This window comes from Melospiza melodia, chromosome 1 (genome assembly GCF_035770615.1).
Source record: "Melospiza melodia melodia isolate bMelMel2 chromosome 1, bMelMel2.pri, whole genome shotgun sequence".
Lineage (NCBI taxonomy): Eukaryota > Metazoa > Chordata > Aves > Passeriformes > Passerellidae > Melospiza > Melospiza melodia.
Genome location: NC_086194.1, coordinates 144262129 through 144288164, shown reverse-complemented (window position 1 = coordinate 144288164; position 26036 = coordinate 144262129). Strand labels below are relative to the sequence as shown.

Below are 26036 nucleotides of genomic sequence, written 5' to 3'. Positions count from 1 at the left end.
CAACTTTTCCATGATGTAACTGGCTCCTACAACTCTTTGCTTCAATATAACTTCTGACAAATTTTTCCCCAGAAGTGAATACAATGAAGCTAAAAAAAGAAATGCCAGGTCATAGATGCAACACTTAGGAACCAGGCACATGTAACAGCCACCTGTGGAAGGTTGGTTAGTACAAGCAGCAAATGCCAGAAGGGCGAGTTGGAAAACAGAAGACAATAAGTTTTTCAGAAGGACTGCAGGCAGAAACACACTCATCACACCCATATTCTTTAAATGTGGAAATTGTGTAGGCAATTGAGGTTATAAGCCAAGCTAACACTTACTGTCTTTCAGCACAGATTATCTGAGAGCTGTGCCAGCCAGAAGCCATCTACTTGTGCTTAGCAGAATGCATAAACAGGGAGAACCTGGGCAAACACCTCCCCAGCTGCCATTTGGCTTCATCATGTCACAGATTCTTCTCCAAGCAACAGTGGAGAAAATGGAAGACTACTGAAAACAAAGTCCAGTAGGCAAATGTGGAAAATTGCCAGACTTACTATGTCAAGATACAGAGATGCTGTGAGTTTCTGGGGAATTCATAAGGCTGAGCAAAACTGTGAGCTGAGTCACTTGCTAATCTTGCACTGGGCTGGAGCAAGGCTTAACAACTGAATGATGCCTGGGGTGAGGCAGAGGTCTCAGCCCAGTGGTGTACCAGGGAAGCACAGGAGCGCTCCCAGACCTCAGCATCAGCCTCACTCCACCTTAGCCATCCACAACCAGCCTCTGTCACAAATCTGCTCCTTTGGGAAGATGATGTGAGATGGTAACATGCTGACAGGAGTAATGTCAGGCGGTCTTCACTGCTCCCTCACCTGGGTGGAGGATGATGCTGAATTATTAGGGATCTGTGCTGCCTTTGTTACAACCAATTCAGCCAAAAGTATCCAAAGATAACTAATACATTGGAAAAATGCACCCAGCAATATGAAAATGAGAAAAAAGCTGCTTCTCCACCAACTAGGATCACAGTAACTGGTAAGCAATTATATTTGACTACAGTAATACCTCCACTTTTCCAAAAAGTCTAGAACTGGTATTTTAAATCCTCCATTTTTAGAGTATGAGAACATGACCTTACTTCATAGACAATGGCCTTGCTTCTCTCTCCCCTCCCCAAAGCAGGGATGACTCTTTGGTAAGATTTGTGCCTCTGGCTGCATCAACAGTATAGCTGGGAACAGTTATACAACATTTTGGAGATCTACTTCATTTATCACCAGCAATCTAACAAGAGTCAATGATCTGCTGCTTCAATAAGCTACATTATTTGTGAATCTGGAATTGTATAAGTTCATATTGAACATAACTAGCCACAGTGCCTAACTGGTTACAATCAGAAATGAAGCCACGCTGCCCTCAGCCCCTCTGATCTCTGAGGAATAGATGGAACACAAGGGTGTTTATTTTCTACCAAATTTCATATGCTTATTGCAACACAACTGACTGGTAAAATTACATAGAACTTCCTTGTTAACAAGTGAAGATCAAAATTGCTGCATCCTCACTGACAAATACAGACTTCAATTAGGAATGTTCAACAGGAAAAAACCTTTCCCAGACAACTGGATTACACCACTGGATTCAGAAACATGCCTTCAAATTATTTCAGCTGACTTTTTTTACTGTGGTTTGCAGACCTGCTTGTTTGCCACTCATCAGTAGGTGCTAATTCAACTTCTAAAAAATGGAGAAATAAAGAAAATCACTGAGCAAGGGGCTGGGATTTTCTGACAGTCACAGCATAGATGCCTACAAATGGTAGTGAAGCTGACCAAAGACTAGTGAGACACCAGGAGAGGGGGGAAATAAAAAAAGAAAGATATCTGTCAACCTTATGAACTCTACTTGTGACCTGTGTCTGAAAGAGTGATCATGAGTAGACAGAGCAGGGAGGGACAGAATTGAATCCTGATCCAACAGGGCATTAGGAGAGAAGCATGACAGAGCTGTAAATTCATATTCATGTATAACCTGTAAAATTTAAGAGTGATAAATTAAAAATCTCTAGTTTTATGTAATTGCTGTCCAACCCCACGAGTTTTCAAAATGTCCTTTTTCTTCCTCAGGAGCTTAAGACACTGGTTTTCTTCACATTATACTGTCTTCATCAATTGGATACTCATTTTTATAGAAATAAATCTTTTTCAACCACCAATGTTATAACTGCAACCACTTTTATGTTTTGTGTTTTCAGTGCTCCTTGGTGCTCCTCAACAATTTCTTTTCAATCCCTTCCACAGATTTCTCTATGAGATTCTGTGAAATGTCTACCCCTCCAGCAAAGCATGAGTCACAGCCTTGATCACAACAGCATTTACACTGAACAATAATAATCTCCATGTAGCACTCCTTGCTGCTGTAAGTGCACTGGTTTTCTCTTATTTGTGCTCACTAATTTGTTGCCTCTTAGGAAAGGGAAAAGAGAAAGCCTCCATCCTTTTGTGCTAAGAGAGAAGATCCTGTCACAATTGCCTTCTAGTCTATGGCAGAAACCTCTTTCCTATATTTCCATGCAGTGTAGGAAATTATGCCTAATATTTTCTCCTTTTTTAAGACCCTTCACTTTTACCAACAAAAAATTCATTACTCCAATCACCTCTGCCTATTCCTTCATTTTTAGTATATTTTATTTTTATCGCTTGACCACCTTTGTTGTTAAATCAACTTGATAAAACCTTTGCCTTCTCCAATGTTCCTTAAACATCAGCTGTATTTACAGATAAAGAATAAATGCAAAACACTGTACTTCCAAAGCTCATAGGAAAAAAATAAAAAGTAAGTGAACCAAACCATAAAGATTTCTAAAACTAGAACAACATAAACATGAAATAAAGGACAAATGACAACATTAGATGGAACTCACCCTGCCTGTGGGTTCACCGCTCCCGGGGAGTTTTTATGACCTGGTGATAATGTCTGAATTTTGCTCCCACTGGATCCAGATGAAGACAGTGCTTTACTTGAAGAGACACCTTGCAGTTGAAAAGCAAGCACAAAAATATAAGAAAATGTAAGATTTTGCCGCTGAAATGATACAATTTATTAAAAAATATTTTAATTGCAAAATTCCTAACAAGAGTTTTAGAAATACAGAGGTGTGAGTCAGTATCAAGATAATACAAAAAGAAAATGTTTCATGAAATGTATAGAAAATAGGTAATTGAGATATAGTATTTTATTCTAAGAAAAGATACTGTATCACAATTACTTTGCTCAGGAAAAAAGGGGGAAGAAAAGTCCAAGTATGTACAAACAGAACATGCTTGATATCTGAAACCCAAATTAGACTGCTGTTTGCATCATTCTAATATACATGCCTTGACTATGTATTTTCACCAATTTATGATCATATTCAGCAGACAAATCAGTTACAGAATTAAGCATGAGAGAGATCAGTTTTTGATACAATCATGCATTACTACCCCAAAAGATTTTTCATACTCAATTCAGAAAAAAAAAAAAGACCTGGTATATAAACCAGAATCCTAAGTGCTCAAGAGTCTTTTTAGAGAGATGACAATCAATGCCCCTTCCAAATTTATTTTAAATGAGATTTTACAGACCACTATATCAAATAAACAATCAATTTTTACTGCATAGTTTGAGAATTATTATTTAGAAAAGACATGGAACAATTCATAACATCCATTTCATACCTACAACAGTTTTGCTAACACCACTTGGCTGTGGTAAGCGTGACGATGGTGATGGTGTTGATCCTACAGAAGGCATCTTCTTAACTGGAGCAGGTTTGTACTGTAACAAAATACAACCTAGAAATTTAAGCAATTAAATCAAGCTATCTCTATAACACAACAGGTAGTTCTTTCAGGTACTGTGGGAGAACAGAGGATGATTTCCTACCAGGTAACCTGTTTCTGGTATGAGAACATGCAAACGGTTTCTGATAGTCTGTTTTCTAATACCTACAGATGATACTAGCAGGAAACATTCCCTAACTTAGTGGCTTTGTTAAAAGTATCATCTCATTGCAAATTAATTAATTAATTAATAAAAACCAAAGCGAATAGTCAAAGGTAGAATTATTTTTGTCTTTCAAAAATCCAAATCTTACTTTCACCTGTGTGGTCTGGACCAGTCCGTGCACTAATTCAAAATACTGTGTAATACGTGTGAATCCCTCTAAAGCCTCTAATTAACCACTATACTGCTGTCAGTTGTCCTGTAGTCAGGTACCTTTGTCTGCCCCTTAAGCAAGTCTTCAACTGAATTTAGAAACTAGCACAACAGAAATTCAACTTCCTTTACAAAAACTGCATCTCTCTTTCCTCCTGCTATCTTTACTTGACACTTGAATATTTCTCAATTACATTTATGACTGGTTTTCATTTTGCAACTGCTGCCATCTGACTTATGGATCTCTGCAGTTTAAGAAAGCAAAAGCCTCATTCATGCTTAGTGTCTAATTTCAGAGAGTGCAAATAATAAAATTACAGAATGAAATAGTTCATTCTTTTTAAAAGCAGCACACTATTTAACCAGCTTAATTTGCTATTGAATGCAAGTTACAAGTTAAGAAAAGTGTTTTAGCTCACCTGAGTTCGAGCAGGAAGCTTCCCTTTGGTATCAGCTGCCAATTTCCCCTTATTGGTAATACGTGCAGCTTGCTCCTTACAGAAATTGATGTGCCTGTCAGCTGCATTTTCATTAAATCTCCTCTGACAGTATGGACACTGAATGTAATCTTAAAAACATAGAAATATAACATTAATAATCTGTTTTAAAAATGACAGTGTTTTAAAGTCTTTTAAAGACCAGCCTCCTCTCCAGGGGAAATGATAGCTTTTTGAATCTGAAAATGAAATACTGATTGCTAAGTAAAAGCATATTCTGATTTGATGGATAAGAGTAGCTGAGGATTAGAAATAACCTAAGCAAAATCAGAAACACTTTAAGTGATGCTATTGTGCAGAGAAGGTAGCCAAAGAGGTAAAGGGACATGGCACAGAGATCAGCTGGAAGGAAGGAGAGAAGAAGCTAAACAAACAAGCAATCAAAAATTTAAAGAAACTATTAACAGTTCTGTTTGTTCAAGATACCGGAATACATTAAAACCTTTCCCACACAAGCAGCAAAAGACAACAAATCTGTTTTTTCTGACAAACTTGAAACAACTGAGAAATACCAACTGCAATACTGGAAGTGATCATTATAAAAAAAATTAAAATTTAACAAATAAAGAGAATCAGAAGAAAATCAAAATAAGGAGCTATCTCTAGAGAGATGCAAAAGAAAGTAACCGGTGGCCGTGTTACTTCTGCAAGATTAATTGAGTCACATTGCAAACAGCATTACACACATGAATCTTACTCTCATTGGGGATAAAACAGAAAGAGCTACAGAAATGCTTAATATATTAAAAGATACATAATCTGTACACTGGAAATACACACCTTAAAATACAGTGCCCTTGGAAAATGATATGTTCGGACTACAGTTTCAGACAACTGTGTATTTCAGTGCCCAGAGATATAAATGCTGTATGCTTAGATTAGACCATTCAAAACCATGCAAGCATCACAAAAGGTTGACACCAGCAAAGCAGGGTAAATTAATGTGTTTCTAGATCATTTTAGAATTGTATTGAAGAAAATGAGATGAAATCCAACAGTCACTGCCTCCAAAATTACAATTAGATATCATAAAATCTAAAATAAGTTTTGGATTAAACGTTACTAGTCCAAATGCAGAGCAGGCTTAAATACTTGTTCCTTTAAATATTTATAAACAGTTTTGAGTAAGTTAAATGATGTAATGGCCACCAAACCATGGACTGTGACCCAAGAAGTGTGAGCTAAGGACAGAGGAAGAACACAAAGAAGTGACAGCATGGGAATCTCATGGGGTAACAACAATAATATTTTATTTATTTATTTTACATATATTCTGCTACTGTCAGAACACTTGAACATCAATTATACCTTAGGAGACAAAAAAATCCAGAAACAGAACTGTAATAGATATGTAGTTAAACCAAAATTATTCAAAAGAAACAAAAAAAAAAAAGAGGAAAAAATAAAAATAAAGCAGCTGTGAAAGCCCTTAGATAATATGCCATTATTGGCTAATGCACAGCTCAGTTTCCGCAGAAAACTTTCAAAGCCCACAAATGTATCAGACTAGAGAGGATGAATGTATACTTTCAGGAACCAGGAATTGTATCATCCTTTTGTAAAAACATAGTGCCAGTCAGACACTTTGCTCTCTAAAAGTACTGCTCATACTGTCCAGAAGAACCTCTAGGATTCAATGTAAGCTTTATAAAACAAAAATTAATCAAAATAAGAGGGCAGTACACATACAGTCAAGTTCAGGGTGACTTAAGGTCCTTCTTAACCTGAGGCCATTCTGCACTTTCTCAGAAAAAGTGGAAGAGGAGATGAAAGATGCAGCAATACTTGCCAGCTCAGAGCAGTTAAGTAGAAAGTATGAATATGAGACTCTTTCCATTAAAAGGAAAAAGACTTGCTGCTTATTAGAAACAAGTGTGCCCAAGACAGAGCTGAGTAGGAGAGGAGGGATACACATGGTATGTTCACAATCTTCCCACTCTCCTACATGATAAGTAGAAAAGGAGCATCAGTAGCTGCTCCTGCTCTGTTTGTAAGAAGAATATGCACTGATCATTTTGTGCATGGTCTCTTCATTCCTGGTTTCCTCTTCCTAAGTCTAGCCCACTGCAGTGGATTGAAGCAAGGAGAATAACAACTACGACTAGACAGATTATAGATATGCTTTATAGATTATTAATGATTCTTTCCATGATCAAGCCTTGTGATTCTCATCCAGAAGCATTTCCAATTGGCTTTAAGATGGCTTTACTTTTTAAAATTAGTTATATGGTTTTTCAGGATTGTGAGTACAGAATGATGAATAATACATCCTCTTAGAATGAATGCATCATTACAATCCTAATGCTGGACTAACACATCTTCTGCAAAGAAACAGGGTAGGGAACACTTCACATCCTCACTTGACCACAGAGATAGGCAGAAGCAAACACATGTTTTTTTTCCAATCCTGCTGGAAATAGCCATTCAGCTAATCAAATGGTTTAGCTCTTAGGACAAGAGAAAGAAATCTATACTTCAGCCTATTATCATATCCCAGAAGTTAAATGAAAGGTGTATTTCCTTCTCATTCACATCAAACTGCTTGAACACTTTACCCAGGCTCAGTTCAAAGATATCCAAGGACTGTCCTGCCCTTGCTAACTCCACACATCTCACATACCAAAAACACACGAGGCATTAAGGAATACACTGCATACATTAAACTAAATGTGAATTCAGCAAGAAATGGCAGAGATTACATTTGAAAAACACAAAAGTGCATTCCCACAATGTTGATATGTTGTGGGTGTCAGTTAATCAAAAGGGCAATCTGCTACTGCTGTGAGCACAAACAAGGTATTAAACAATTTGTCCAGCCTATGGTGTACAAGACAGTAGCAAGCTGCAAATTTGCCCCAGCTATCTTTCCACACGTTAAAAACAAAGTCATGGGCTTTGAAATCTACACAGGGTGTGAGCCAGCCAGACCCAAAGTCACAATCCAGCATCTGCACAGGGATAGTGAGTCATCTTCAAGAACCTGTGAATGTTGCATTCCAACAAATTTGTTTTCAATTCAAACTTCTTCACATTAACTTAAAAATCTCTAAGGAACTTGACTGTTTTACATACCGGGGTCATATGATGGTGGAGGTGGTGGAGGGAGTTTTCCACCGTCTTTGAGATTGAGTCCTTTGGCTGCTCGTATAGTTGCTATAAATTCCTCATGCTTTCGTCTCCAGTTAGAAGGTTTTTTGGGTGGTTCTGGCTAAGAGGCAAAAAAAAAAAAGCTTTCTCTATTTGAAGTTTTTACTTGAAGCTAAGTATGCACCTTATTTTAGCACATAACATCATAGTTAAGATTTCTTCCTAATCTTAGTTGATCTAATTAACACGAACTGCCAGTAGAAATAAGTCTTACTAAAATGCATACACAGTATGCCTAAAATGCTCATATTCAGAGTAAATTATAACATACCCGTGGCTTAAGAGGTTTTACTGTGGGAATGTCAGTTCCTTCTGCTCTCTGTCGGCTGGAATCGAATGTCTTCCTTTTCTTGGCAGAAGTTTTTTGGCAAATGGGTCCATGCTTTTTCTGTAAGCAGAAGCAAAATAAAAGAAGAATACAGAAATTAGTTTTGAAAACAGAACTTATTAACACATTATTTCCCTCTTTCTTGATAAAAATATTAGCAAAAAATCCCCACCTCTTGATGAATAAGCTCAGACTGTTTTCCCTCAAACATTTATGCCAGCCACTACCTTTAAAACAGAACTACAGGAATTCACAGATGTATATAGAGAGTCACAAAACCACACCTGATAATGAAGAAATGTTGAAGGCATCTACATTTGCTCCTTACACATAAAAAACTGATGATAGGTAGGCAGCTTTTGGTGGCCATTTGAGTGGCAAAACAAATCACAGGTGTCTGAAATTCATATTCACATTTAAGGACAGACTGATTTCTATTAGCAATGGAGATGACAGCCATGGAAATGGCAAACAAAACACTTCATTTACTAGCTGAGACTTAAAACTACAGAAGACAAGGATTGATTCTGTAATCCTAGAAAAGATGCTTTTAGAGGCATGTATTTCAGAAAATGATGGGATCTTAAAAGAAAATTAAACCCCTTCTAAGGAGCTTCAAACCTGAGCCAACTGGAATCAGTAATTACTTGGGAGGGGAAAAAACACAAAACCCCTACCAAAACAAAGCACCTAGATCCATTTTATTTAGCTATAGTAAGCCCTGCTTAACTTTCATATCAACTTATCAAATCTAAAAGACAACAGGGCTCACACCACTTACCAGCGCTGCTGGAAAGAAAGTTCTTCCACAAATCTTACATGGCAACAGATCTCCAGTTTGCACTGCAACCTCACCTTAAAAATAAAACATAGTTCTTTAAGGAAATTTGATTAATGACTAAACATTATTTCAAAAAATGCTAACCTCACATACACTTAGCCATAATAACATTTGTTACTGTAACACTATACATACTTTGATTTGTGCAGAGGCTATGCAGATGAGAAAGGCAAAAATTATACCAAAGTCTTTAGGTACTTTTGGAAGGTGTCAGGCCCAGCAACACGTTACCAGCAATTCTGTTTACTTATAATACATAACTCCCCTCCCTTAAAAGGATGCATATCAATATGGAACTAAAAAATCCCTTGTAAGTCCCAATGACAGCTCAAATACACATCAAGAATAAAGCTGGTTAGTGGGTATTTCTGTGCCTTTGGAAAAGATCAAATTTAGTATCAAATACAGAAAGGACACATTCCATTATTTATTTTGCTCTACTAAGACAAACTATTCCACTTTCCCTGGTAAAGAAAACAGTCCTGATGCTGTTTTTACTATATATTTTATTCAGACTATTACTGATGGTTTACAGAAGTATTTCTGATGCTGCTATTCAAGCATTGGTAACAAAAATGTAAACAGCACATTTGACATACAGCAGATCCACAGAACCAGACAAAAGACCAACAAGTCTAAGTATCAAGACCTGTGCAAGCAAATATATTTATATGGCATGCATTATGCAAGAGTTGTGGCAGAGACAAAAAACTGCAGGGCTTCCCAATAAAAGGCATCTATTATATCTAGTAGTATACCAGAGGAATACAGGGATGTTTTTATATCATGTATACATCAAGAAAGAAGCAGTAAATTTGGATTATGTTTGAGATGTACTAGTAGCTTTCTCTGTACTCAATCTGACTATGGCAGACAATAAAACTGCCTCTATTAACACCACATTAAAATAAAACCACTGCAAATTGACTTGTATTTTAGGTGAAGCAGCATCTTAAACTAACAAAGTTATTAACATAGCAATGTTCAATCATTTCATCAGCTTTTGTTCCCAGCTTCCCAGTACAAAACTGTTTTCCATCTATATACTGTTTTCCATACACACTTGCTAACTAAGTGTATGACCAGTCCTAAAAAGTGAATCATTTAATTAAATACTTCAAAGCAAACATTCAGGCAGCCATGTTTCCCACTGAAAACCTTTTTTGCCCAAATGCAAAGATTAAAACTGAGTGAGTTCTGTATTACCAGTAAGCAATTATTGCCTATTTCTGATTTTTTCAATTCCTTAAAGCAAATTCACCCCCAGTAACTAACTGTATGCAATGTAATAGTTGTATGAACATACTACAGAGCACAATGCATTTTAATAATCATAAATCACATGAAAAGTGCAGTTTAAAACATTTAGTCCATACCTTTAATTAATTTATATACCTTTTCCATGTAGATATGAATACAACTATCCTTACCACAGCACAGCAAGACTGCACTGACAGTAACCAAGTTCTTCAAATGGAAACCATAATCAAGTTTCCTTTTGTGCCATCTAAATATCTGTGCATTTAGATGCACACAAGTACGAGAAGTAGGAAAAAAACCAAAACAGGCAGATGAATATTGGTTTTTTTCTATTCATGTATTTGAAGTGTACTTGAATGCGATAAGGATTTACTAGGAACTTGTTTTTTAACTGTATTTTTTCAAACTCTTTTTTAAAAAATCACATCTGAAATTTTTTCCATAGGTCTGTTTTCTTAAATCCACAAGCCTGAGCTCATGAACACTGGTACAAAGCTTAGATGGCTGGGAACCTGCCCTCACCACTGATCTGAATGAAGGGTAAGCAGCAATGATTTTAACCTTTTCTCAATTAGTTCACTCAAAAATACAAAATATGCACAGCTTTGTTTATTTTATTACTTCATTCTTCAGACTCCCTAGCACTCTTAATAATGATAACCTACATCACTGCAAACTCACTTTTGCTAAAGAGTTCAACTTTTTTTTTTATGACATCATTCTGATACAGCCCTCAACTTTGCAGAAATGAGTGGGAGAGGCATTTTCCAAAAATATGAAGTGACACTGTTTGTGTCTTCAATAAATTAGCTGAAATAAATCAGAATTAGTGGTCTTGACACAAGGTATACAGTATGTGATTAAGAATTTGGCTGAGAAGAGAATTCTTTCAAATACCTGCCTTTGTAAAAGAAGCTACATATCACACAGTTTTCTTCTGTGTTGTAGAATTTGAGCTGGTGTTTAAATTCCACATGAAAAGAGGCAGACTTGAGAGCTGCTGACCTGAATGAGCAGTATTTACATATGACATACCAAAGCACGAGGAATGCCAATTACCACTTTGTGCAGCTGCAGTTACAGAGCTGGATTTCCTCACAGCATTCCCACCTTCCCCTGGTGCTGGCAGGTAATCACATCTGCCTAGAGCTATTTCTACTGCCAACACCTCCCATGTAACACAAATCACTGACCCAAAGCACACAAGGAAGTTCTTTTTAAAAAATGAAAGTTCCTGAAGTTTTGTTGAAAATGGAAAGCCAAGTGTCTTTTATGAAGGGGCACACTCACCCCTTCAGCTTAACTCCTCTGTGAATTTCCTCACTTTCAAAGCAAAAACACCCCAAAACCAAATAAATCAAAACCACAAAACCTTAACATTTCTTTTTAGGAGTCCATGAGTCTTCTCTTATAGAAGGGTTAGCAATGTTATCCACATGAAATTTGATAACTTAAAATTAAGGCATGGGAATAAAATTTTGAAAGTAGCAATTGAGTTAATTTTGGCATTGTTTTATTTTTTACAAAAAGACATTAATGTGTGATATCTACTGCAATTTTTTTTCCTGAAAAAGTTAACTGAAATAGTTTTCAATCTGGGATGCACTGCAGAGAGGAGGTTAAGGAAAAAAAAAAAGGAACACTCAAATCAAGAATCAGAAAGAGGATATGCTTGAGAAATTGGTCTTGAGAATAGAAATTGGTAGTAAGATAGTGTCATGGCAATTTTCTTCAGTCTCTTTAAATTTAGCAACAATGCGGGACTTTTTAAAATAATTTTATTTATACAGCAGCTACACTTCTTTTCCTTTTTACCAACTTTAATATCGCTAATCACCAGCAGTTGAGATGCTTGTATTAAACATGAATGAATCTAGTTAACTTGAAGAAGGACTGAAATATTTATTACTGTTTATCTAATCAAAACGCACCTCGAGAAAAGATCAATATGATCAAAATTGTTATGTGAATACCACAGAATACTGAGATAAGCTCACAAGATGCTGAGCTTTACATCCTATTCTACTGCCTTCGTGAGACCAGGTCTCAGACAAAACCACAATGCACAACCTACTATGATGCTTAACCAGACTGGAAGCTCATTAGCAGGACTACAATAATCTTATCATTCATGTTTGTAAACTGCCCCTGTCAGGGCTCCTCGTCCTCCAGCTCTACTTCCAAATCACAGGGTTGGCAGCTACACAAGTTACTGCACACAACCCTTCTGAGTATGGCTACAATCCAGTTGCCTGTACTTTCTGATGCTGAAGTTAAGAGTTCAGTTGTAAAGTCTGAGTGGACCACTAAGTCTGACAGCACAGCTATACAGTCTCCAGATGTATCATAGTACTTTCAGTATTATAGATAAGCTTAGACTTCTTTGAAACCTAGATTTCAAGAGAACAACTTCATTCTTTCTCTTCTCTCATATTCAAATAGCACAATTGATTAACAGCAGAAAGGGCAAGCTGCCAGTTCTATTTATCTTTCTCAGTACAATGTGGGGACCCATCAATACATACAAGTTTGATCTGACACAGTTACAGCCATAGCTGTCACAGTCACTTGTTCTTGCCGTCATGCTTACAGATAAACCAGTTGTGTAAATAGACTTCACACCTAGAGGGAGCAGAAGCCTCCAGTATTGCTGAATAACTGAAATTTTGTTACACTTTTCTCATCTGGAGAGCTCTATATACCCAAATATGTGGTTAAACTTAGATACAATTTGCAGAAAACAAGGCTGCACCTTGTAACAGTATTTCATCAGGTTGTAAAATCTGACTGCCCATCAAAACCTTTCATTTATGGACAGCAGTGATAGCAGTAAACTGTTTAGGCCAGACAACAGCGATAATCAGAATCATCAAGCCTCTCTGAATTCAAACATGCAGAAACAGCCTGGTACAATTCCCTGCCTTGGGACTACTTGAAACCAACAAGTAATCTGCAAGTTTGAAAGTCATCACTTGAAGAGCACTTGCCAAATTATTCCACTAAACTGTATTTATTGCTTTTAGCATAACTCCATTCTCATCTCCAAAAGCAAGGTATTTGTCACTTATGAGTACCACATATTTATAGTACAATAAAAAATGCTGTTCATTCCCCACATTAGTTAGAATCTGCATCAGCAAGCCACAGCATCTGCTTCTCTGAGGACTGGCCAGTCTCTAACATATGTCCAACAATCAATAACAACTAGGTTATATTTTTTAATCAACACACTAACTAATCATAGCCTAACCAATGGCAAATACTACAAGCAAGAGCCACCTAAAAATTAAACCAATGCAGTGACACAGGTAGGGAACACTTCACAGAATCATAGAATGGTTTGGGTTGGAAGGGGACCTTGAAGATCATCTAGGTCCAACTCCCTTCCTGTGGGAAGGAACACCTCCAACTAGATCAGGTTGCACAGACCCTTGAACATTCCTTTAAATGAGAGCATTAATTTTTTTGATTTATAGCATTAATTTTTTAAAAGCAGTTTTGAAGAGAATTAAATAACATAATGGAAATATGAATGTACCAAAGTAGGAAAAAAGTATTCAAATTACGATCAAAGTTTTGCAAATTTGCATTATTTTGCCAAAATGAATTTTGAAATGAAAATGCAAGTAAGGTAAATACACTGACTGTAATTCTTAACAACAGACAGTACTTGCTATACCTTGGTCAAGTCTGCTTGATAAATGATACTGTGCATGTTTTATCCCACCAAGTACATCCCTTCTCACCTGTGCTATTCTGCAGTTTGCAGAAAAGACAGAGGAAGAGGAAATCATAGTAAGTCCTGCTTCTTAGTATTCAACCATCCATATACTTTGAAATTTTTAAGCAGCTAAGTTTTGACAATTGTCTAACAAACAGCAAATCAATCTACTTTTATCTATCTACTCCCAATTTTATAGGAAAGCCTCATGAATTCTCCTGTACTCCTGCATTGACAATCTTGTATAAACCTGTCACTTCTGTTTCCAAAAGATAACACCTTAGCACTGTGGCATCCATTCCCTCAAGCTGAAAAGACTTTCATAGTACCTCTGCACATTTTTGTACCAGCTTTTCAGTCTGACAATGAAAATGCATTATATTTCAAAAACCCTGTTATTGCACTGAACATGAATGAGTCTGATGATGGCAAATTTCGTTTGCATTTCTTGAAAATAACACATCAAGGTGAGACCCATTGCCTCAAAGTGACAGCCTGGAGGAGGATTCTGTATAGGTTTTTTTGGTGACTGAGAAATGAGTTCCATGCAGTCAAGAATGATTGTAACAGCAGCACACACAACTCACATCATAGTGAGTTTACTATACCTTTTACTGTAACTGTCTGTCCTTCTTTGCTTCCTTCCTCATATGAAGTGTAACTTTTAATGTGAAAATGTGCCACTCACATTATACATCCTTAAAAATAACCAGCTCTCTCTATGGCTGTTTCTCATGGGACTCTTGCAAGCAGATCCCCAAAGTCACAGACTGCATTCCTGAACTCTGGGGCTGAGATCTATTTACCCAGCTCCCTCCTCTCAGGATCCTGAATTCAACCATCCTACAGTCACTGCAGGAAAGGCTGCCCCTGACCTTTACATCTCACATGTCTGTGCTTATGAAGTACTGCAGCACTGCCTCCCCTTGCCAGCTCCTTGATCACCTGCGTCAGGAGTTTGCCATCAATGCATACCAGAAGCCTCCTAGCTGCTTGCACCGTACTGATTTGTCCCTCCAGCAGATTAAAAGTCTCTTCAGAGGCTGAAGTCTCTCATGAGGACCAAGGCCTGTGAATACACTGACCTCTCCAATTATGAGGGAGACTTCATCTTTTTCCTGATCAAGTGGCTTTTAGCAGACAGCCACAATAGCTGTTCCCACACTGGTCTGCCTGCTAACCCTGATTCATACTCCCCAGGTGGTTCTACAGCAAAGCTCCATTGCATTCTCACTGCCCTCCCACGTAAAGGGCAACTTCCCCCCATGCTGTCCAGCTGGTTCTTCCTGAAGAGCCTGTAGTCATCCACCACAGCAGTCCTGTGTAGGTCTGTGAGCTGTCCTACCACCTACACATGATCCCAAACAGATCCTAGCCCTGCAACAGAGAGCAGACCTCTGACTGCTCCCATTTGTTCCCACACTGAGGGTTAATGTGCAGGCATTCTAGAGAGTAACTCAGTCGTGACGGTCACCCAGAAAAATCTATGAAACCTTCCCCTGCAAAGCCTACAGAAATGCAACTCAACCAAAATGGTGAACAGGAAGTACAATTTGACAGATCTGAATTCCAGATAAAGCTTGTTAATAGAAAGCCAGATGATGCAAGATCAACTAGAAGCACTAGAAAGCATATGACCCGCAAAACCTATGTAAATGTTACACAGTTCTGCTCTGGCTTCATAAACACACTGTTCTCCTGTATTAGGCTACAGGCACTGGGATGATGTGAGGGCAGTCAGGCAAACACTTGCCTTCTCACACCAGCCTTAAACCAAGACTGTCTTGCCATAGTGATCCCCAAAGCAAATCTGGGCTCATGCACTCTACAACAAGTGTAATTGGACAGAGCAATCCATACCTAAGTCTGCTTGCTTATCAGAATCTTAATTGGCAAAATATGATGTGTTAAAAAAAACCTGATAATAAACTTAATTTATAATATATTGATTCCTAGTTTGCCCCTCCCTCAGGATTTCTTTAGAAAGCAAGCCCACTCCTCAGCTGCTCCAGTCAAATGCTTACCACAGTCCTGAAACAGGTTTCAATGAGATGCAACACCTGCCTTTGATGACAGTCACACCGTGTTGTGTGCAGGTAAAACATGTTCATCTTTCCACTATATTCAACCAACTGATGTCAATTAGTAGATCAATCTAGCTACTGCAATTTAAGTTAAAAATGCAAGAAATCTAAAAAAAAAACTATAGAAAAGGGCATAAAATCTATTACTTCTAAGAAACTGAAGAAACTAATCTGAAACATTCCAATTCCTGTCTACACACATTCCTGTCTACTTCCTCTTCTTTAAAAGGTGAAACATATTCTGGTAGTGCACTTCTCCATATTGTATCAGCCTAAACTAGCTTTTGGGATTTTTCCTTAAGTAAAACAACCATTAATTAAAAACAATAAAAACATTATGGCCTTAAAAAGAGTAAAATAAATTGCCCAGTTATAGAGTGCTCAATGTCAAATTCAGATCACTTAACAGAGGTTCGAGTATGCCCAGTGAAGCATCAGTTCAGTGCAGACACATTTATCTTTGTGTTTAAATGGCTACCAGAGACAAATAACTTATTTTAAAAATTTACTAAAAATTATGTACATTGATATCAGTTTTGCATTTCAATCTTTAATAGTTTCCAAGTTGCTGATTTAAGAACAGTGCACAATAAAACAAATTCTTTTTTCTGTTGGACAAAAGATACACCTATTAAAAAAAATAAAAGCTGAAGCCTGAAGTCAAATGGAGCTAAAGAAAATGGCCACCAAAGCAAGGAAGCTGCTGCATGGATCCAGTGACACAAGACAAAGATCAACTCTAAAAGGAAAAGAACACTCACATTAATATTATTTTTAAAACTTAATAATTTTGTATACTATTAAGGAAAAAAATAAGATTGGGCATTCAGAAATTCTGACAAAGCAAGAATAAGCACTTGCTCTCACGAGTCACATTACTAACATAAAACCCAAAGGGGGGATCTTGTGCTGTTATGGGTGGAGCAGGGCATCTCAGACATTCCCCATGCCAGGGACAACTGGCGGCACAGACCCAGCTCTCAGCAGCAGATGCAGTACAGAGAGACCTCGAGGACACACCCAGACTGCTCAGGGTGTAGTCCCTAGGCTGACCCGCAAGGGAAAGCTCTGGGTTTGACACTGCAGGCTATTTCCTGAGGCAGCAGCCAGCCAGCCCCTCCCAACCACAACCAGCCTTCCCTGGCTGCTCGAGCTGGGGCTGGGCAAGCGCTGCTATCACCTACCACAGAGAGCTGGGCTTCTGCCCTCGGACACAGCAGCCCTCTGCCCCTTACTCCCTCTGCCCTCAGACACAGCTGCCCTCTGCCCCTTACTCCCTCTGCCCTCAGACACAGCAGCCCTCTGCCCCTTACTCCCTCTGCCCTCGGACACAGCTGCCCTCTGCCCCTTACTCCCTCTGCCCTCGGACACAGCAGCCCTCTGCCCCTTACTCCCTCTGCCCTCAGACACAGCTGCCCTCTGCCCCTCTGCCCCTTACTCCTTCTGCCCTCAGACACAGCTGCCCTCTGCCCCTTACTCCTTCTGCCCTCAGACACAGCTGCCCTCTGCCCCTTATTCCTCCTGCCCTCGGACACAGCTGTCCCTCTGCCCTCAGACACAGCTGCCCTCTGCCCCTTACTCCTTCTGCCCTCGGACACAGCAGCTCCTCTGCCCCTTATTCCTTCTGCCCTCAGACACAGCTGCCCCTCTGCCCCTTATTCCTCCTGCCCCTTATTCCTTAGGCTGGGATGGGCTGTGAACAAGTGTGGGAAGCGGCATTTAGCCGGCTCAAGCAGCTGTCGTCGGCATCCTCCCAGAAAAAACAACAGACTGGAGAGAAGCCGATCAAACACCACCACTGGACTGCTCTGGCTTAAATGAAGTCAGGAATTCAGTGCTTGGTTCCATCTCGCTCAAGCAAAGCAGAGAGCAACAAACAAGCCAGTGTGACAGCTTTCTTTCTGACATCCAGCTGTGAAAGCAACAAGAACATGTTAATCCATCAAAAACGGCCCTGAGATTCACCACATGGTGAACTACTCATGAACGGATTTTTAAGCTCACCTTAGAGATCACTAGATTGTCAGACAGAGCCAGTCTGTGGCTCTATTTTCATCAGTAAATTAAATGAATATTAAAAACCAGCCAAGCAGCATGCAAGCTGCAAAGTAACAAATGTTGAGATAGCGACTTTAGACTTAATATCAGATTTGGCATCTCTAATGACAAGTATGCACTCATTACTTCTACAAACCTTTAAAAGTACAAAGTTGACTCAATCTAGTACTACAACAATACTGATAAAAAATAACCTAATAGAGCAACAGCCTTAAAGGAGCAACAAAAGTAAACTTTAGAAGGAACTTTAAAGTGACATAGAAACATACTTTGCCATCTCACAGAACATTTAAACTTGCACAGAGTGAGAAAATGCAACCGTGACACTGAAAATATTATTTAGCTTTTTAAATGTCATTAATGCAGCTCCACATGCCAACCATTACACATTCATCTCTCCACTTTTTGGAAAGATCATTATAAACTGGGTAGAGCTCTTTCTTATTAATAGCATGCTTATATAAACCAAAGTAAAACAGATCTCTCATCTATAATGCTGATCCTCAGCAAAGTGAAAGCACCAGCACCTTTCTGAGGCTGGGAAGTCCAGGACAAGCATCTTGAGCCTGAGGGTGTCTGCCCCCATCACAGACTCACCAAGAGACTGCTGCCAACAAAGTCCTGCCCTTCCCCACGACCACGACCCTCGCAGGCACAGCTGCCAAGCTCCTACTGCCCCAGCCAGCTCTGACATGACATTACTAAGCACTAATATAATGAGGCAGCAGGCCGAGCCAGATTTCAGAAGCTGCCCATACTTCTGTGTCAGATGGGTATGACTGTGCAATTGCACATCCAAATATAAATTTAATCCAAGATGGCAGACAGCAACACTCTTCTGAGTTGCCAGTGGAGCAATGACTGAATAAAAGTGCAATATCCAATGAAATAATTTATTATTATTGTTATTGGCTTTGCTTACATTTCTTCTGTCCTAGGGCAACCTTTCTACAAAAACTTAATCTGAGCCTAAGCTAATAAACATGAACAGAGACAGCCTAAACTGAAAAACTGCAAATATAAGAAAAGCCACTTGCTTCACATGCTTTGAAGCAGAAAGAGAAGTATTTTATTTTGTGGTGATTAAAAAAAATAAAAACATGGCATAAAACGACCCATATAAATGCAGAAAAATGTTCTTCAGTTTCAAAAACTTCTGCATTCAAGGACAGTGGATAACAGTGTGAGATATGAGTGTTCACAAGGCAAGGATAACTGGAGTTTTAGACATAACTTATGTCCTGTGATTAATCTCTGAAATTAATCTCAAGCATTCAGAAGTCTGAAATTAATCTCAAGCATTCAGAAGAATAATTTCACATGACGGAAAAAATGCTTTGACAAGCTCTAGCTTTTGAAAGAACTTTCAAGAAAAGGTGAAGTAAAACATGAGATTTCACCCATGATTTAGCAGTTCCCTCCACTCTCAGTACCTCCTGAAATACAAGCCATTTCCAACAAAGTCAGGAGCTGGACAAATTTAATGAAAAAAATCACAAGTTTTTTCAGGATTCTGCTGTTATCTGTAGAGACTTTTCTCCTACCCCTGCAATTAAAGTGCTAGAGCTTACACAACATAGCAAGCACAGCTGGTCTTGGTAAATTAGCACACAGCCAAATCAATTGATAGATGTACTGCAGATGATGTGCAGTCTCAATTGCAGTCAAATGCACGGCTTACTCCAAATCAAGGCAAGCTCTTCCCTTCTGGAGAGGTAACATACCATTGTCCTGAGAGCTGGAATGCCTGATAAGGCATTATTTGATAAACACTTGACACTACGTTTCAAATTTCAAAGGCATTAATAGTCAGCAAAGAATGCCAAGTGAATCAAAGAAAGCTCTTGGGATTTTAATGCCAAGTTATGTCCAAATTTAGAGTCTTGATGAAGTCACTAGGCTCAGGAACAGGGTCTGATTACTGTAAAATCTACTAAAGACAGAACACAGGTATTCTGTGAAAATTACTTCAGTTCTCCAACTGTTCCAGAAGGGATAAAGAACAAAGGCTAGTTTGTGCATACTCCTATTTAAGCATTCAGTTACCTCTAGAGAAATAGAGCATGAAGACTTAATGACTCTGTTGTACAGTTTTTCAGAACAGGTATTTTTTAAAGTAGTATGGTTAAAGCAGCTTGCAAAATGTAGTAATGACAGGCCTACAAAAATGCCCAGATTGCAAGCTGTAACTTCATGAATTCCAAGCTGATATCCATGTTATGATGGACAACATCATCGATGAAAATGATGTTATCACTCCAGAGAGCAAGAACGTTTCCATTAATTTAACCGGCACAGGATAAAGTTGAAAATACCCTGTCAGCAAATTCATACCTAGTTTTCTTCACCGCACCGAACATTTCCCTAGCACGATAAGCTGATCTTAACACCCACCTCAGCCATCTGTTAGCAAAAAGAAAAACAACCACGGGCTCCTGGCAGAGATGCCCGCACGCCGCGCCGCACCCAGCCCAGCCCGCAGGGCCCCGGCGAGCGGGCTCGGAGCGCGGCCGCCGCAGGGAGGGGCCGCCGGGGCCGCTGCGGGAGGGGAGCGGAGCGGAGCGGCGGGAGACAAAGCGCGGGGAGCCCGCTCTGCCGCCGCCCGGCCCCGCCGCCTCCCGTCCCTGCCCGCTGCTCCCCCGCCCCCAGCACTGCCGGCCGCGGGGGCTCCGCCAACGGGCAAGGCGGTGCCCGGGCCCCGCTCCCACCGCCGCCACCGCCCGAGAACGCCCCGGCCGCAGCACAAAGGACCGGCCCGGCCCCGGGCGCCCGCCGGCTGCCCCGGCCCCGCCGCTGCCGCTCACCTTCCATCCCCTCCATGGCGCGCCCCGACCGCCGGCTCGGGCTGGGCTCGGTTTCCGACAGCCGCTGCTGTGGCAACGCCGCCACCGCCCGGCCCGCCAACAACCGCCGCTCCCATTGGCCGGGCGGGCAGGCGGGCGGCGGCCACGGCCCCGCGGGCGGGCGGCCTCTGCCTCGGCACCGGCACCGCCCCGGCCCCTGAGGGGATCGCGAACCCCGCTCCGCTCCGCAGCCCCGCTGCGCCCCTCCTGCCCTCTGAGGGGATCGCGAACCCCGCTCCGCTCCGCAGCCCGCTGCCCCCCACCCACTGCCCGGCGCCCGGTGCGGGAGTCGCCAGCCCCCGCTCCGCCTCGCCGGGCCCGGGAGATGTCCCCCGCCCTGGGAGATGTCACCCGCCCTTAGGCTGCGCCCTGTTGGGCTCCCAAGGGAGCAAGGCACCGGGTCCTGGCATCTGCCTGCAAAAACCAGGCGTATTCTGACTCAGGTGCGATCTGACGGGTCCTGAAGCCCGTACGTTGAGGTTATGCTGTGATCAGCGATCTCCTTCCATGAAATACAGGATCACAGAATCGTTAGGGTGGAAGAGACCTCTGGGGATCGTCCTGTCCAAACCCCTGCAAAGACAGGATCACCCAGAGCAGGTGATACAGGGACGAGTCCAGGTGGATTTTTAATATCTCCAGAAGGGAGACTCCATGACCCTCCCTGAACACGAAGACCAAAGCGAAGCACACAAGGAGAAATAATCGTGTAGTCGGCAAAGCATCCAGCGTCTCTGGATGGATACAGGCAGCTCGGATGGTGTCAGGGTCCCTCCACCCTCAGCACCCAGTAGCTGCACAGATGGGTGCTGATGTGTGGCCTTACTGAGTGTCCCCTTGCTAATGAGAAAACTAGGGCAACTACAGGAAAAACAGAGAAAAAAATGTTTTCAGGTTCATGTCCTGAAAACAGACAGTGTGTTCCTGCACCCTTTTCCCCCCTTATTTTCTTAACTGAAAGAGATGCTAATTAAAGATTAGTTATCTTGATGGAATCTCCTGCTACAGGATAACATTTGAGTATGGATATTTTTGGAAAATAGTGCTGCTAAATTGCCGTCGGCTAATGAATATAAATAACGCTTGATACATATGGAAATTTTTTCTGATTCTTTTACAAAAGGTCTCCACATTTTTAGCAACCAAAGCATTTCAATCTTTCTTTCTTCAAGCCATTATTTTAGAATCACTTCTTAAGAACTTTTCTTTGTCTTTCTCGTGGCAATATGCCATGAGCAACTAATAAAGTTTTTCTGAAGTACAATAAATCTTATAGAAATTACTGCTGTCTTTACAGGCACATGCAAATAATTTCTCTTCTTATGCTAGACATGTTGTTTGATACAGATTCACTTGTCCATAGAATCACAGTTACTGTCCTTATCACAGCACATCTGTGATTGCAACACAAAGAAACAAATACATTAAAACTACATTAAATTGGAGATTATGGTCATGTTGTCGTTTCTGCATCCCCTTAGCACAGAACAAATAGATCCAGATGCTGCATGCCAAACAGCCAGCATGTAAATCATGACTAATATATGATTAAAATCATCATTTGAGACCAAAAGCATGGGTACATATGGTAGTTCCAGCTGCAATTTTTTTCTAGTAATTTAGTAAAAGTACATTTCAAATTTGCCTTTGGTCTCTAGAGTTTATGCTTATAAAATTACAGGCCATGCCAGAAGTAACTAGTTCGCCACCAAGTTGCAAAGTTCTAAACTTTGCAAATGATCCTTTAAATCTTTGACACAGAACTTAAACAAGCCTATAGCTAGCAAGCATTTCCTGATAAACTTACAATTTGGACAGTGTACCAGAAGTACACTTCCTTTTATAATATTTCCATATGTGGATTGCAAATCCAAAACCAGAGGAGATGTTCTCAGTTTAGTGAAGGGTTTCCTATTAGAGGTGCATTTTGTTTGGTTTTCTTTATCATTTCTCTTTGAAATTTTGGGTTATTTTTGTTAAAAGCAGGGGCATATATATAACAGGGGCATAATAACTTCAGGCCACCTACCTCCAAGTGTCTACAGTGTGCTGTTCACATCTGAGGTAACTGTCAACTTCCCCAGCACAGTCTGTAGAGATTTGTCCCTATTGTTGATATGGTCTATGGGATCTGCCAGGCCAAATTATCATCTGTTCCAGGACAAGAGACAAGTGAATCACCAATACCTGCCTCAGAGCAGGATTCTGCTGAAAAACTAAAAGATTCTTTTGGCTCTTGTGGCTGGTGTCCAAACATGAGTTGTGCAACTGTAACTGTGGACAGCACACTTTAAAGGACTCCTGATGCTGAACAGGAGCTGTCTTTTAACTGTGGTGTCGTGTGGGGAGCAGGGGACAAGTCCTCTGTGATCACAGCCACTGTGCTACATGAATGCCTTCACAAATTTACCTTCATACTGACTGAAAAAAACCCAAGCCCGTGTTTTCCTTCTGTAGACCTACTGTGCCAAACTCAAGTCTTTGATGCAATGACATTCCTATAACATTTAGGATTTTTTTTTCAAACCATATGCTAAATTTATTAATTGCTAGTTAGCATCATGTATACTTGTGCCAAGATTTATTTCTGGCTTATGTATTTTATTGTTTATCTCTTTGATGCATTTATAGGGAACTAGCATCCGTTCTGTTTCAGTATATGGCTTGTCAGCATAAACAAAATAGAGCTCTTCTGCACTGACTTCAGAATCTATGCTTCCCATTTCCATAGCCACCATGGTACCCTGTATTGGACCTATTCCTTGTTAGTTCATATTTCATGTCTGATCAGAATCTTAAACTGTCCTGGGAAGGTGATCTTATTGCATCACTGGACCTCTTTGCCTCTGCTGGGAATGTTTCTATGAATACATCTTAGGTTACATTTGCTATGCTATGGTAAGCCTGTAGGCACCAGTATATATTTAGCTCCTCTTCCATATCAGTTGTTTTGTGGAGTCAGCAATGATGATAGAAATTTTTGCCTCTAAAAAGTAATGCAGTCTGAACAGCTTCCATCCTGAGTGTTCAAAGTCCTGAGTGTCTCTGAGAAGAATCAGGAAAACACAGCCCTAAATCCAAAAGCCCTAAATCCAAAAGCTATATATTCCTTACTTGAACTTTTTTCAAAGAATTGAAATATAAATGCTAGCACAGCCATGCTCACCTGTGCCCAAACTCCAGAAGTAGTTCCAAAGAAGAGAGATAAAAGTCAATCTGAGGTTTGCTCAAATATTAAGCAGGTGACACAGTTTCAAAAAATACTCAGGTCTCCTTCTGCTGGCCAGTAAAGGGACAGTTTTTCATTTTTTGTTGGTTAAAAAAGGAGCCTGCCCACAGGGATAAATTGCAAGAGATAAATGATGAGTTTGTGATATATTAGAAAAACCCATTTTACCTATGGTATGTGGGCATAGATAAAAGTTACAGGTTAGTCTAGATCATTGGTTGCATAAGTCAGTCATTTTCAAGTGCTTAGAGACATGGAGTCATGGCCTAAGATTTGAAAGTGTCCTGAATTTCAAAACTTAGGGAAGCAGTGACACCAAATCGTTCTGCCCGAATCTGTCAAGGCCTCTTGCAGAAGGACTGGAGGACGGTCCTCACAGGTCCCAGGTGTACTGCTGAGATGTAAAGTTGTCTTTTTGCTTGTTTGTGACCAGCAGATGTTTATGGCTGGCACAGCCTGACTGGCAACAATAAACTCATTTCCTATATGTAAGCCCCGTTTGTCATGTAACCACCCTTGTGTGAGAGATGCCTGGAAAGGTAAAGGATATATTTGGTAAAATGTAATGCAAAAAGCTCTGACATTTAGAAATACTCATAGGTCCAACAGTCACTCCACATGAAGGGGGTTTGCTGTAGGAAATGGGCTATGAATCTTATAAGCACTTTAAACAGGCCAAGAGGAGCTGTGGAATAAATATGTCTACCTGTATATATTAATATAGAAAAATCCCTATACTGTACTTTTCCAAATCTTTAGTCACTTTAGAAAAAGATTCCAGGATCCAGAGTTTTGACAATACCTTGCCCCTGGTTTTTGTGAAGCAGTGCAAATAATTTCTTTGGGGTGGAAGTGTCAAAAAACTACTAAGTCCTGTAAAATGATCAGAATTTCATTAACATTTCAAATGCTCTTTTTCACCATTTGAATCCCTGTCACAGTGACTAAAATCTTTATAAAAAATCAAAACCTTTCCACTATCTTTCATGTTAATAATGAACACTGGATAAAGAAGGATCTCCCAGAGCGGTATTTTAATTAATACACTTTGCACTGTAACTAGCTTCTGGGAATTCAGATATGCTTGCACAGGGGGACTTTAAAATTTAAATATTCCTAATAAGCTTTTTCTTACAGTTAAAGTTAATTGAGGACTACAGACAAGAATGATTACTCTCCTACTAAAATAATTCCTCAGTTGAATTCCTGCAATAATGCCTTTTGTTCTTTTGTGGGTTATAGTCAGAATTTATATTCAGGAATGGAGTATTGTGATTTTGCTATCAATCTTTTTAGCTACCCAATTTTTTTTTTCAGTATAGTTCTGTAGTTTTGTTTGGTGTGGTTGTCCCAGATCAGACAGAACAAGACCAGAAACCACAATAAAACCTGGTAAGCAGTACTGGAGTAAACAGTTTTTGCTCTCTCAGAACATGAACTGCTCAATTTATAAAGCTGATTCTAAACTGAAAAAAATAAGAGTAAATGACTTATAATAATGCCCAAAGGACCAAGAAAATATGAGTTTAAATTCTTGTTTGTCAGCTGTTGGGTAGATCTTCTCAAACTGAGTAGCCAGTAATAGAAGAAGACAAGCGACTGTGGCTTTATCACTGGATGTAGTATCTCTGCTGGTTTCTTTTTCCATATATTGGCTTTTGCAACCTGTATAACAGTCTTTTATATGTTGGGATGTTATCTTTTACAATTCTACTAGCAGGGTAGTGCTTAAAAATAAGAGGGCAATTCAGAATACACAATATGTAAGCTGAACAAATTGACTTTTGGTAAATCCCCTGGACTGTGTTTATTTTCCAACACACTTTCATGCTTCAGCTTGCTGGTT

General features: G+C 39.9%; 1 protein-coding gene across 1 annotated transcript in view; it reads right to left on the bottom strand.

Annotated features, from left to right (window-relative positions):
• Window positions 1-23699, bottom strand: part of ZC2HC1A (zinc finger C2HC-type containing 1A) — a 38052-nt gene extending 14353 nt beyond the window's left edge. Inside the window, exons 1-8 of the mRNA XM_063151247.1 lie at window positions 23531-23699; window positions 20923-21375; window positions 8936-9009; window positions 8098-8214; window positions 7752-7887; window positions 4602-4750; window positions 3702-3801; window positions 2909-3017 (exon numbers count right to left, since the gene is read on the bottom strand). Coding sequence (XP_063007317.1) covers window positions 2909-3017; window positions 3702-3801; window positions 4602-4750; window positions 7752-7887; window positions 8098-8214; window positions 8936-9009; window positions 20923-21375; window positions 23531-23699 — 1307 coding nt within the window. The remainder of the gene's footprint in view (window positions 1-2908; window positions 3018-3701; window positions 3802-4601; window positions 4751-7751; window positions 7888-8097; window positions 8215-8935; window positions 9010-20922; window positions 21376-23530) is intronic.
• Window positions 23700-26036: the final 2337 nt, after the last annotated feature.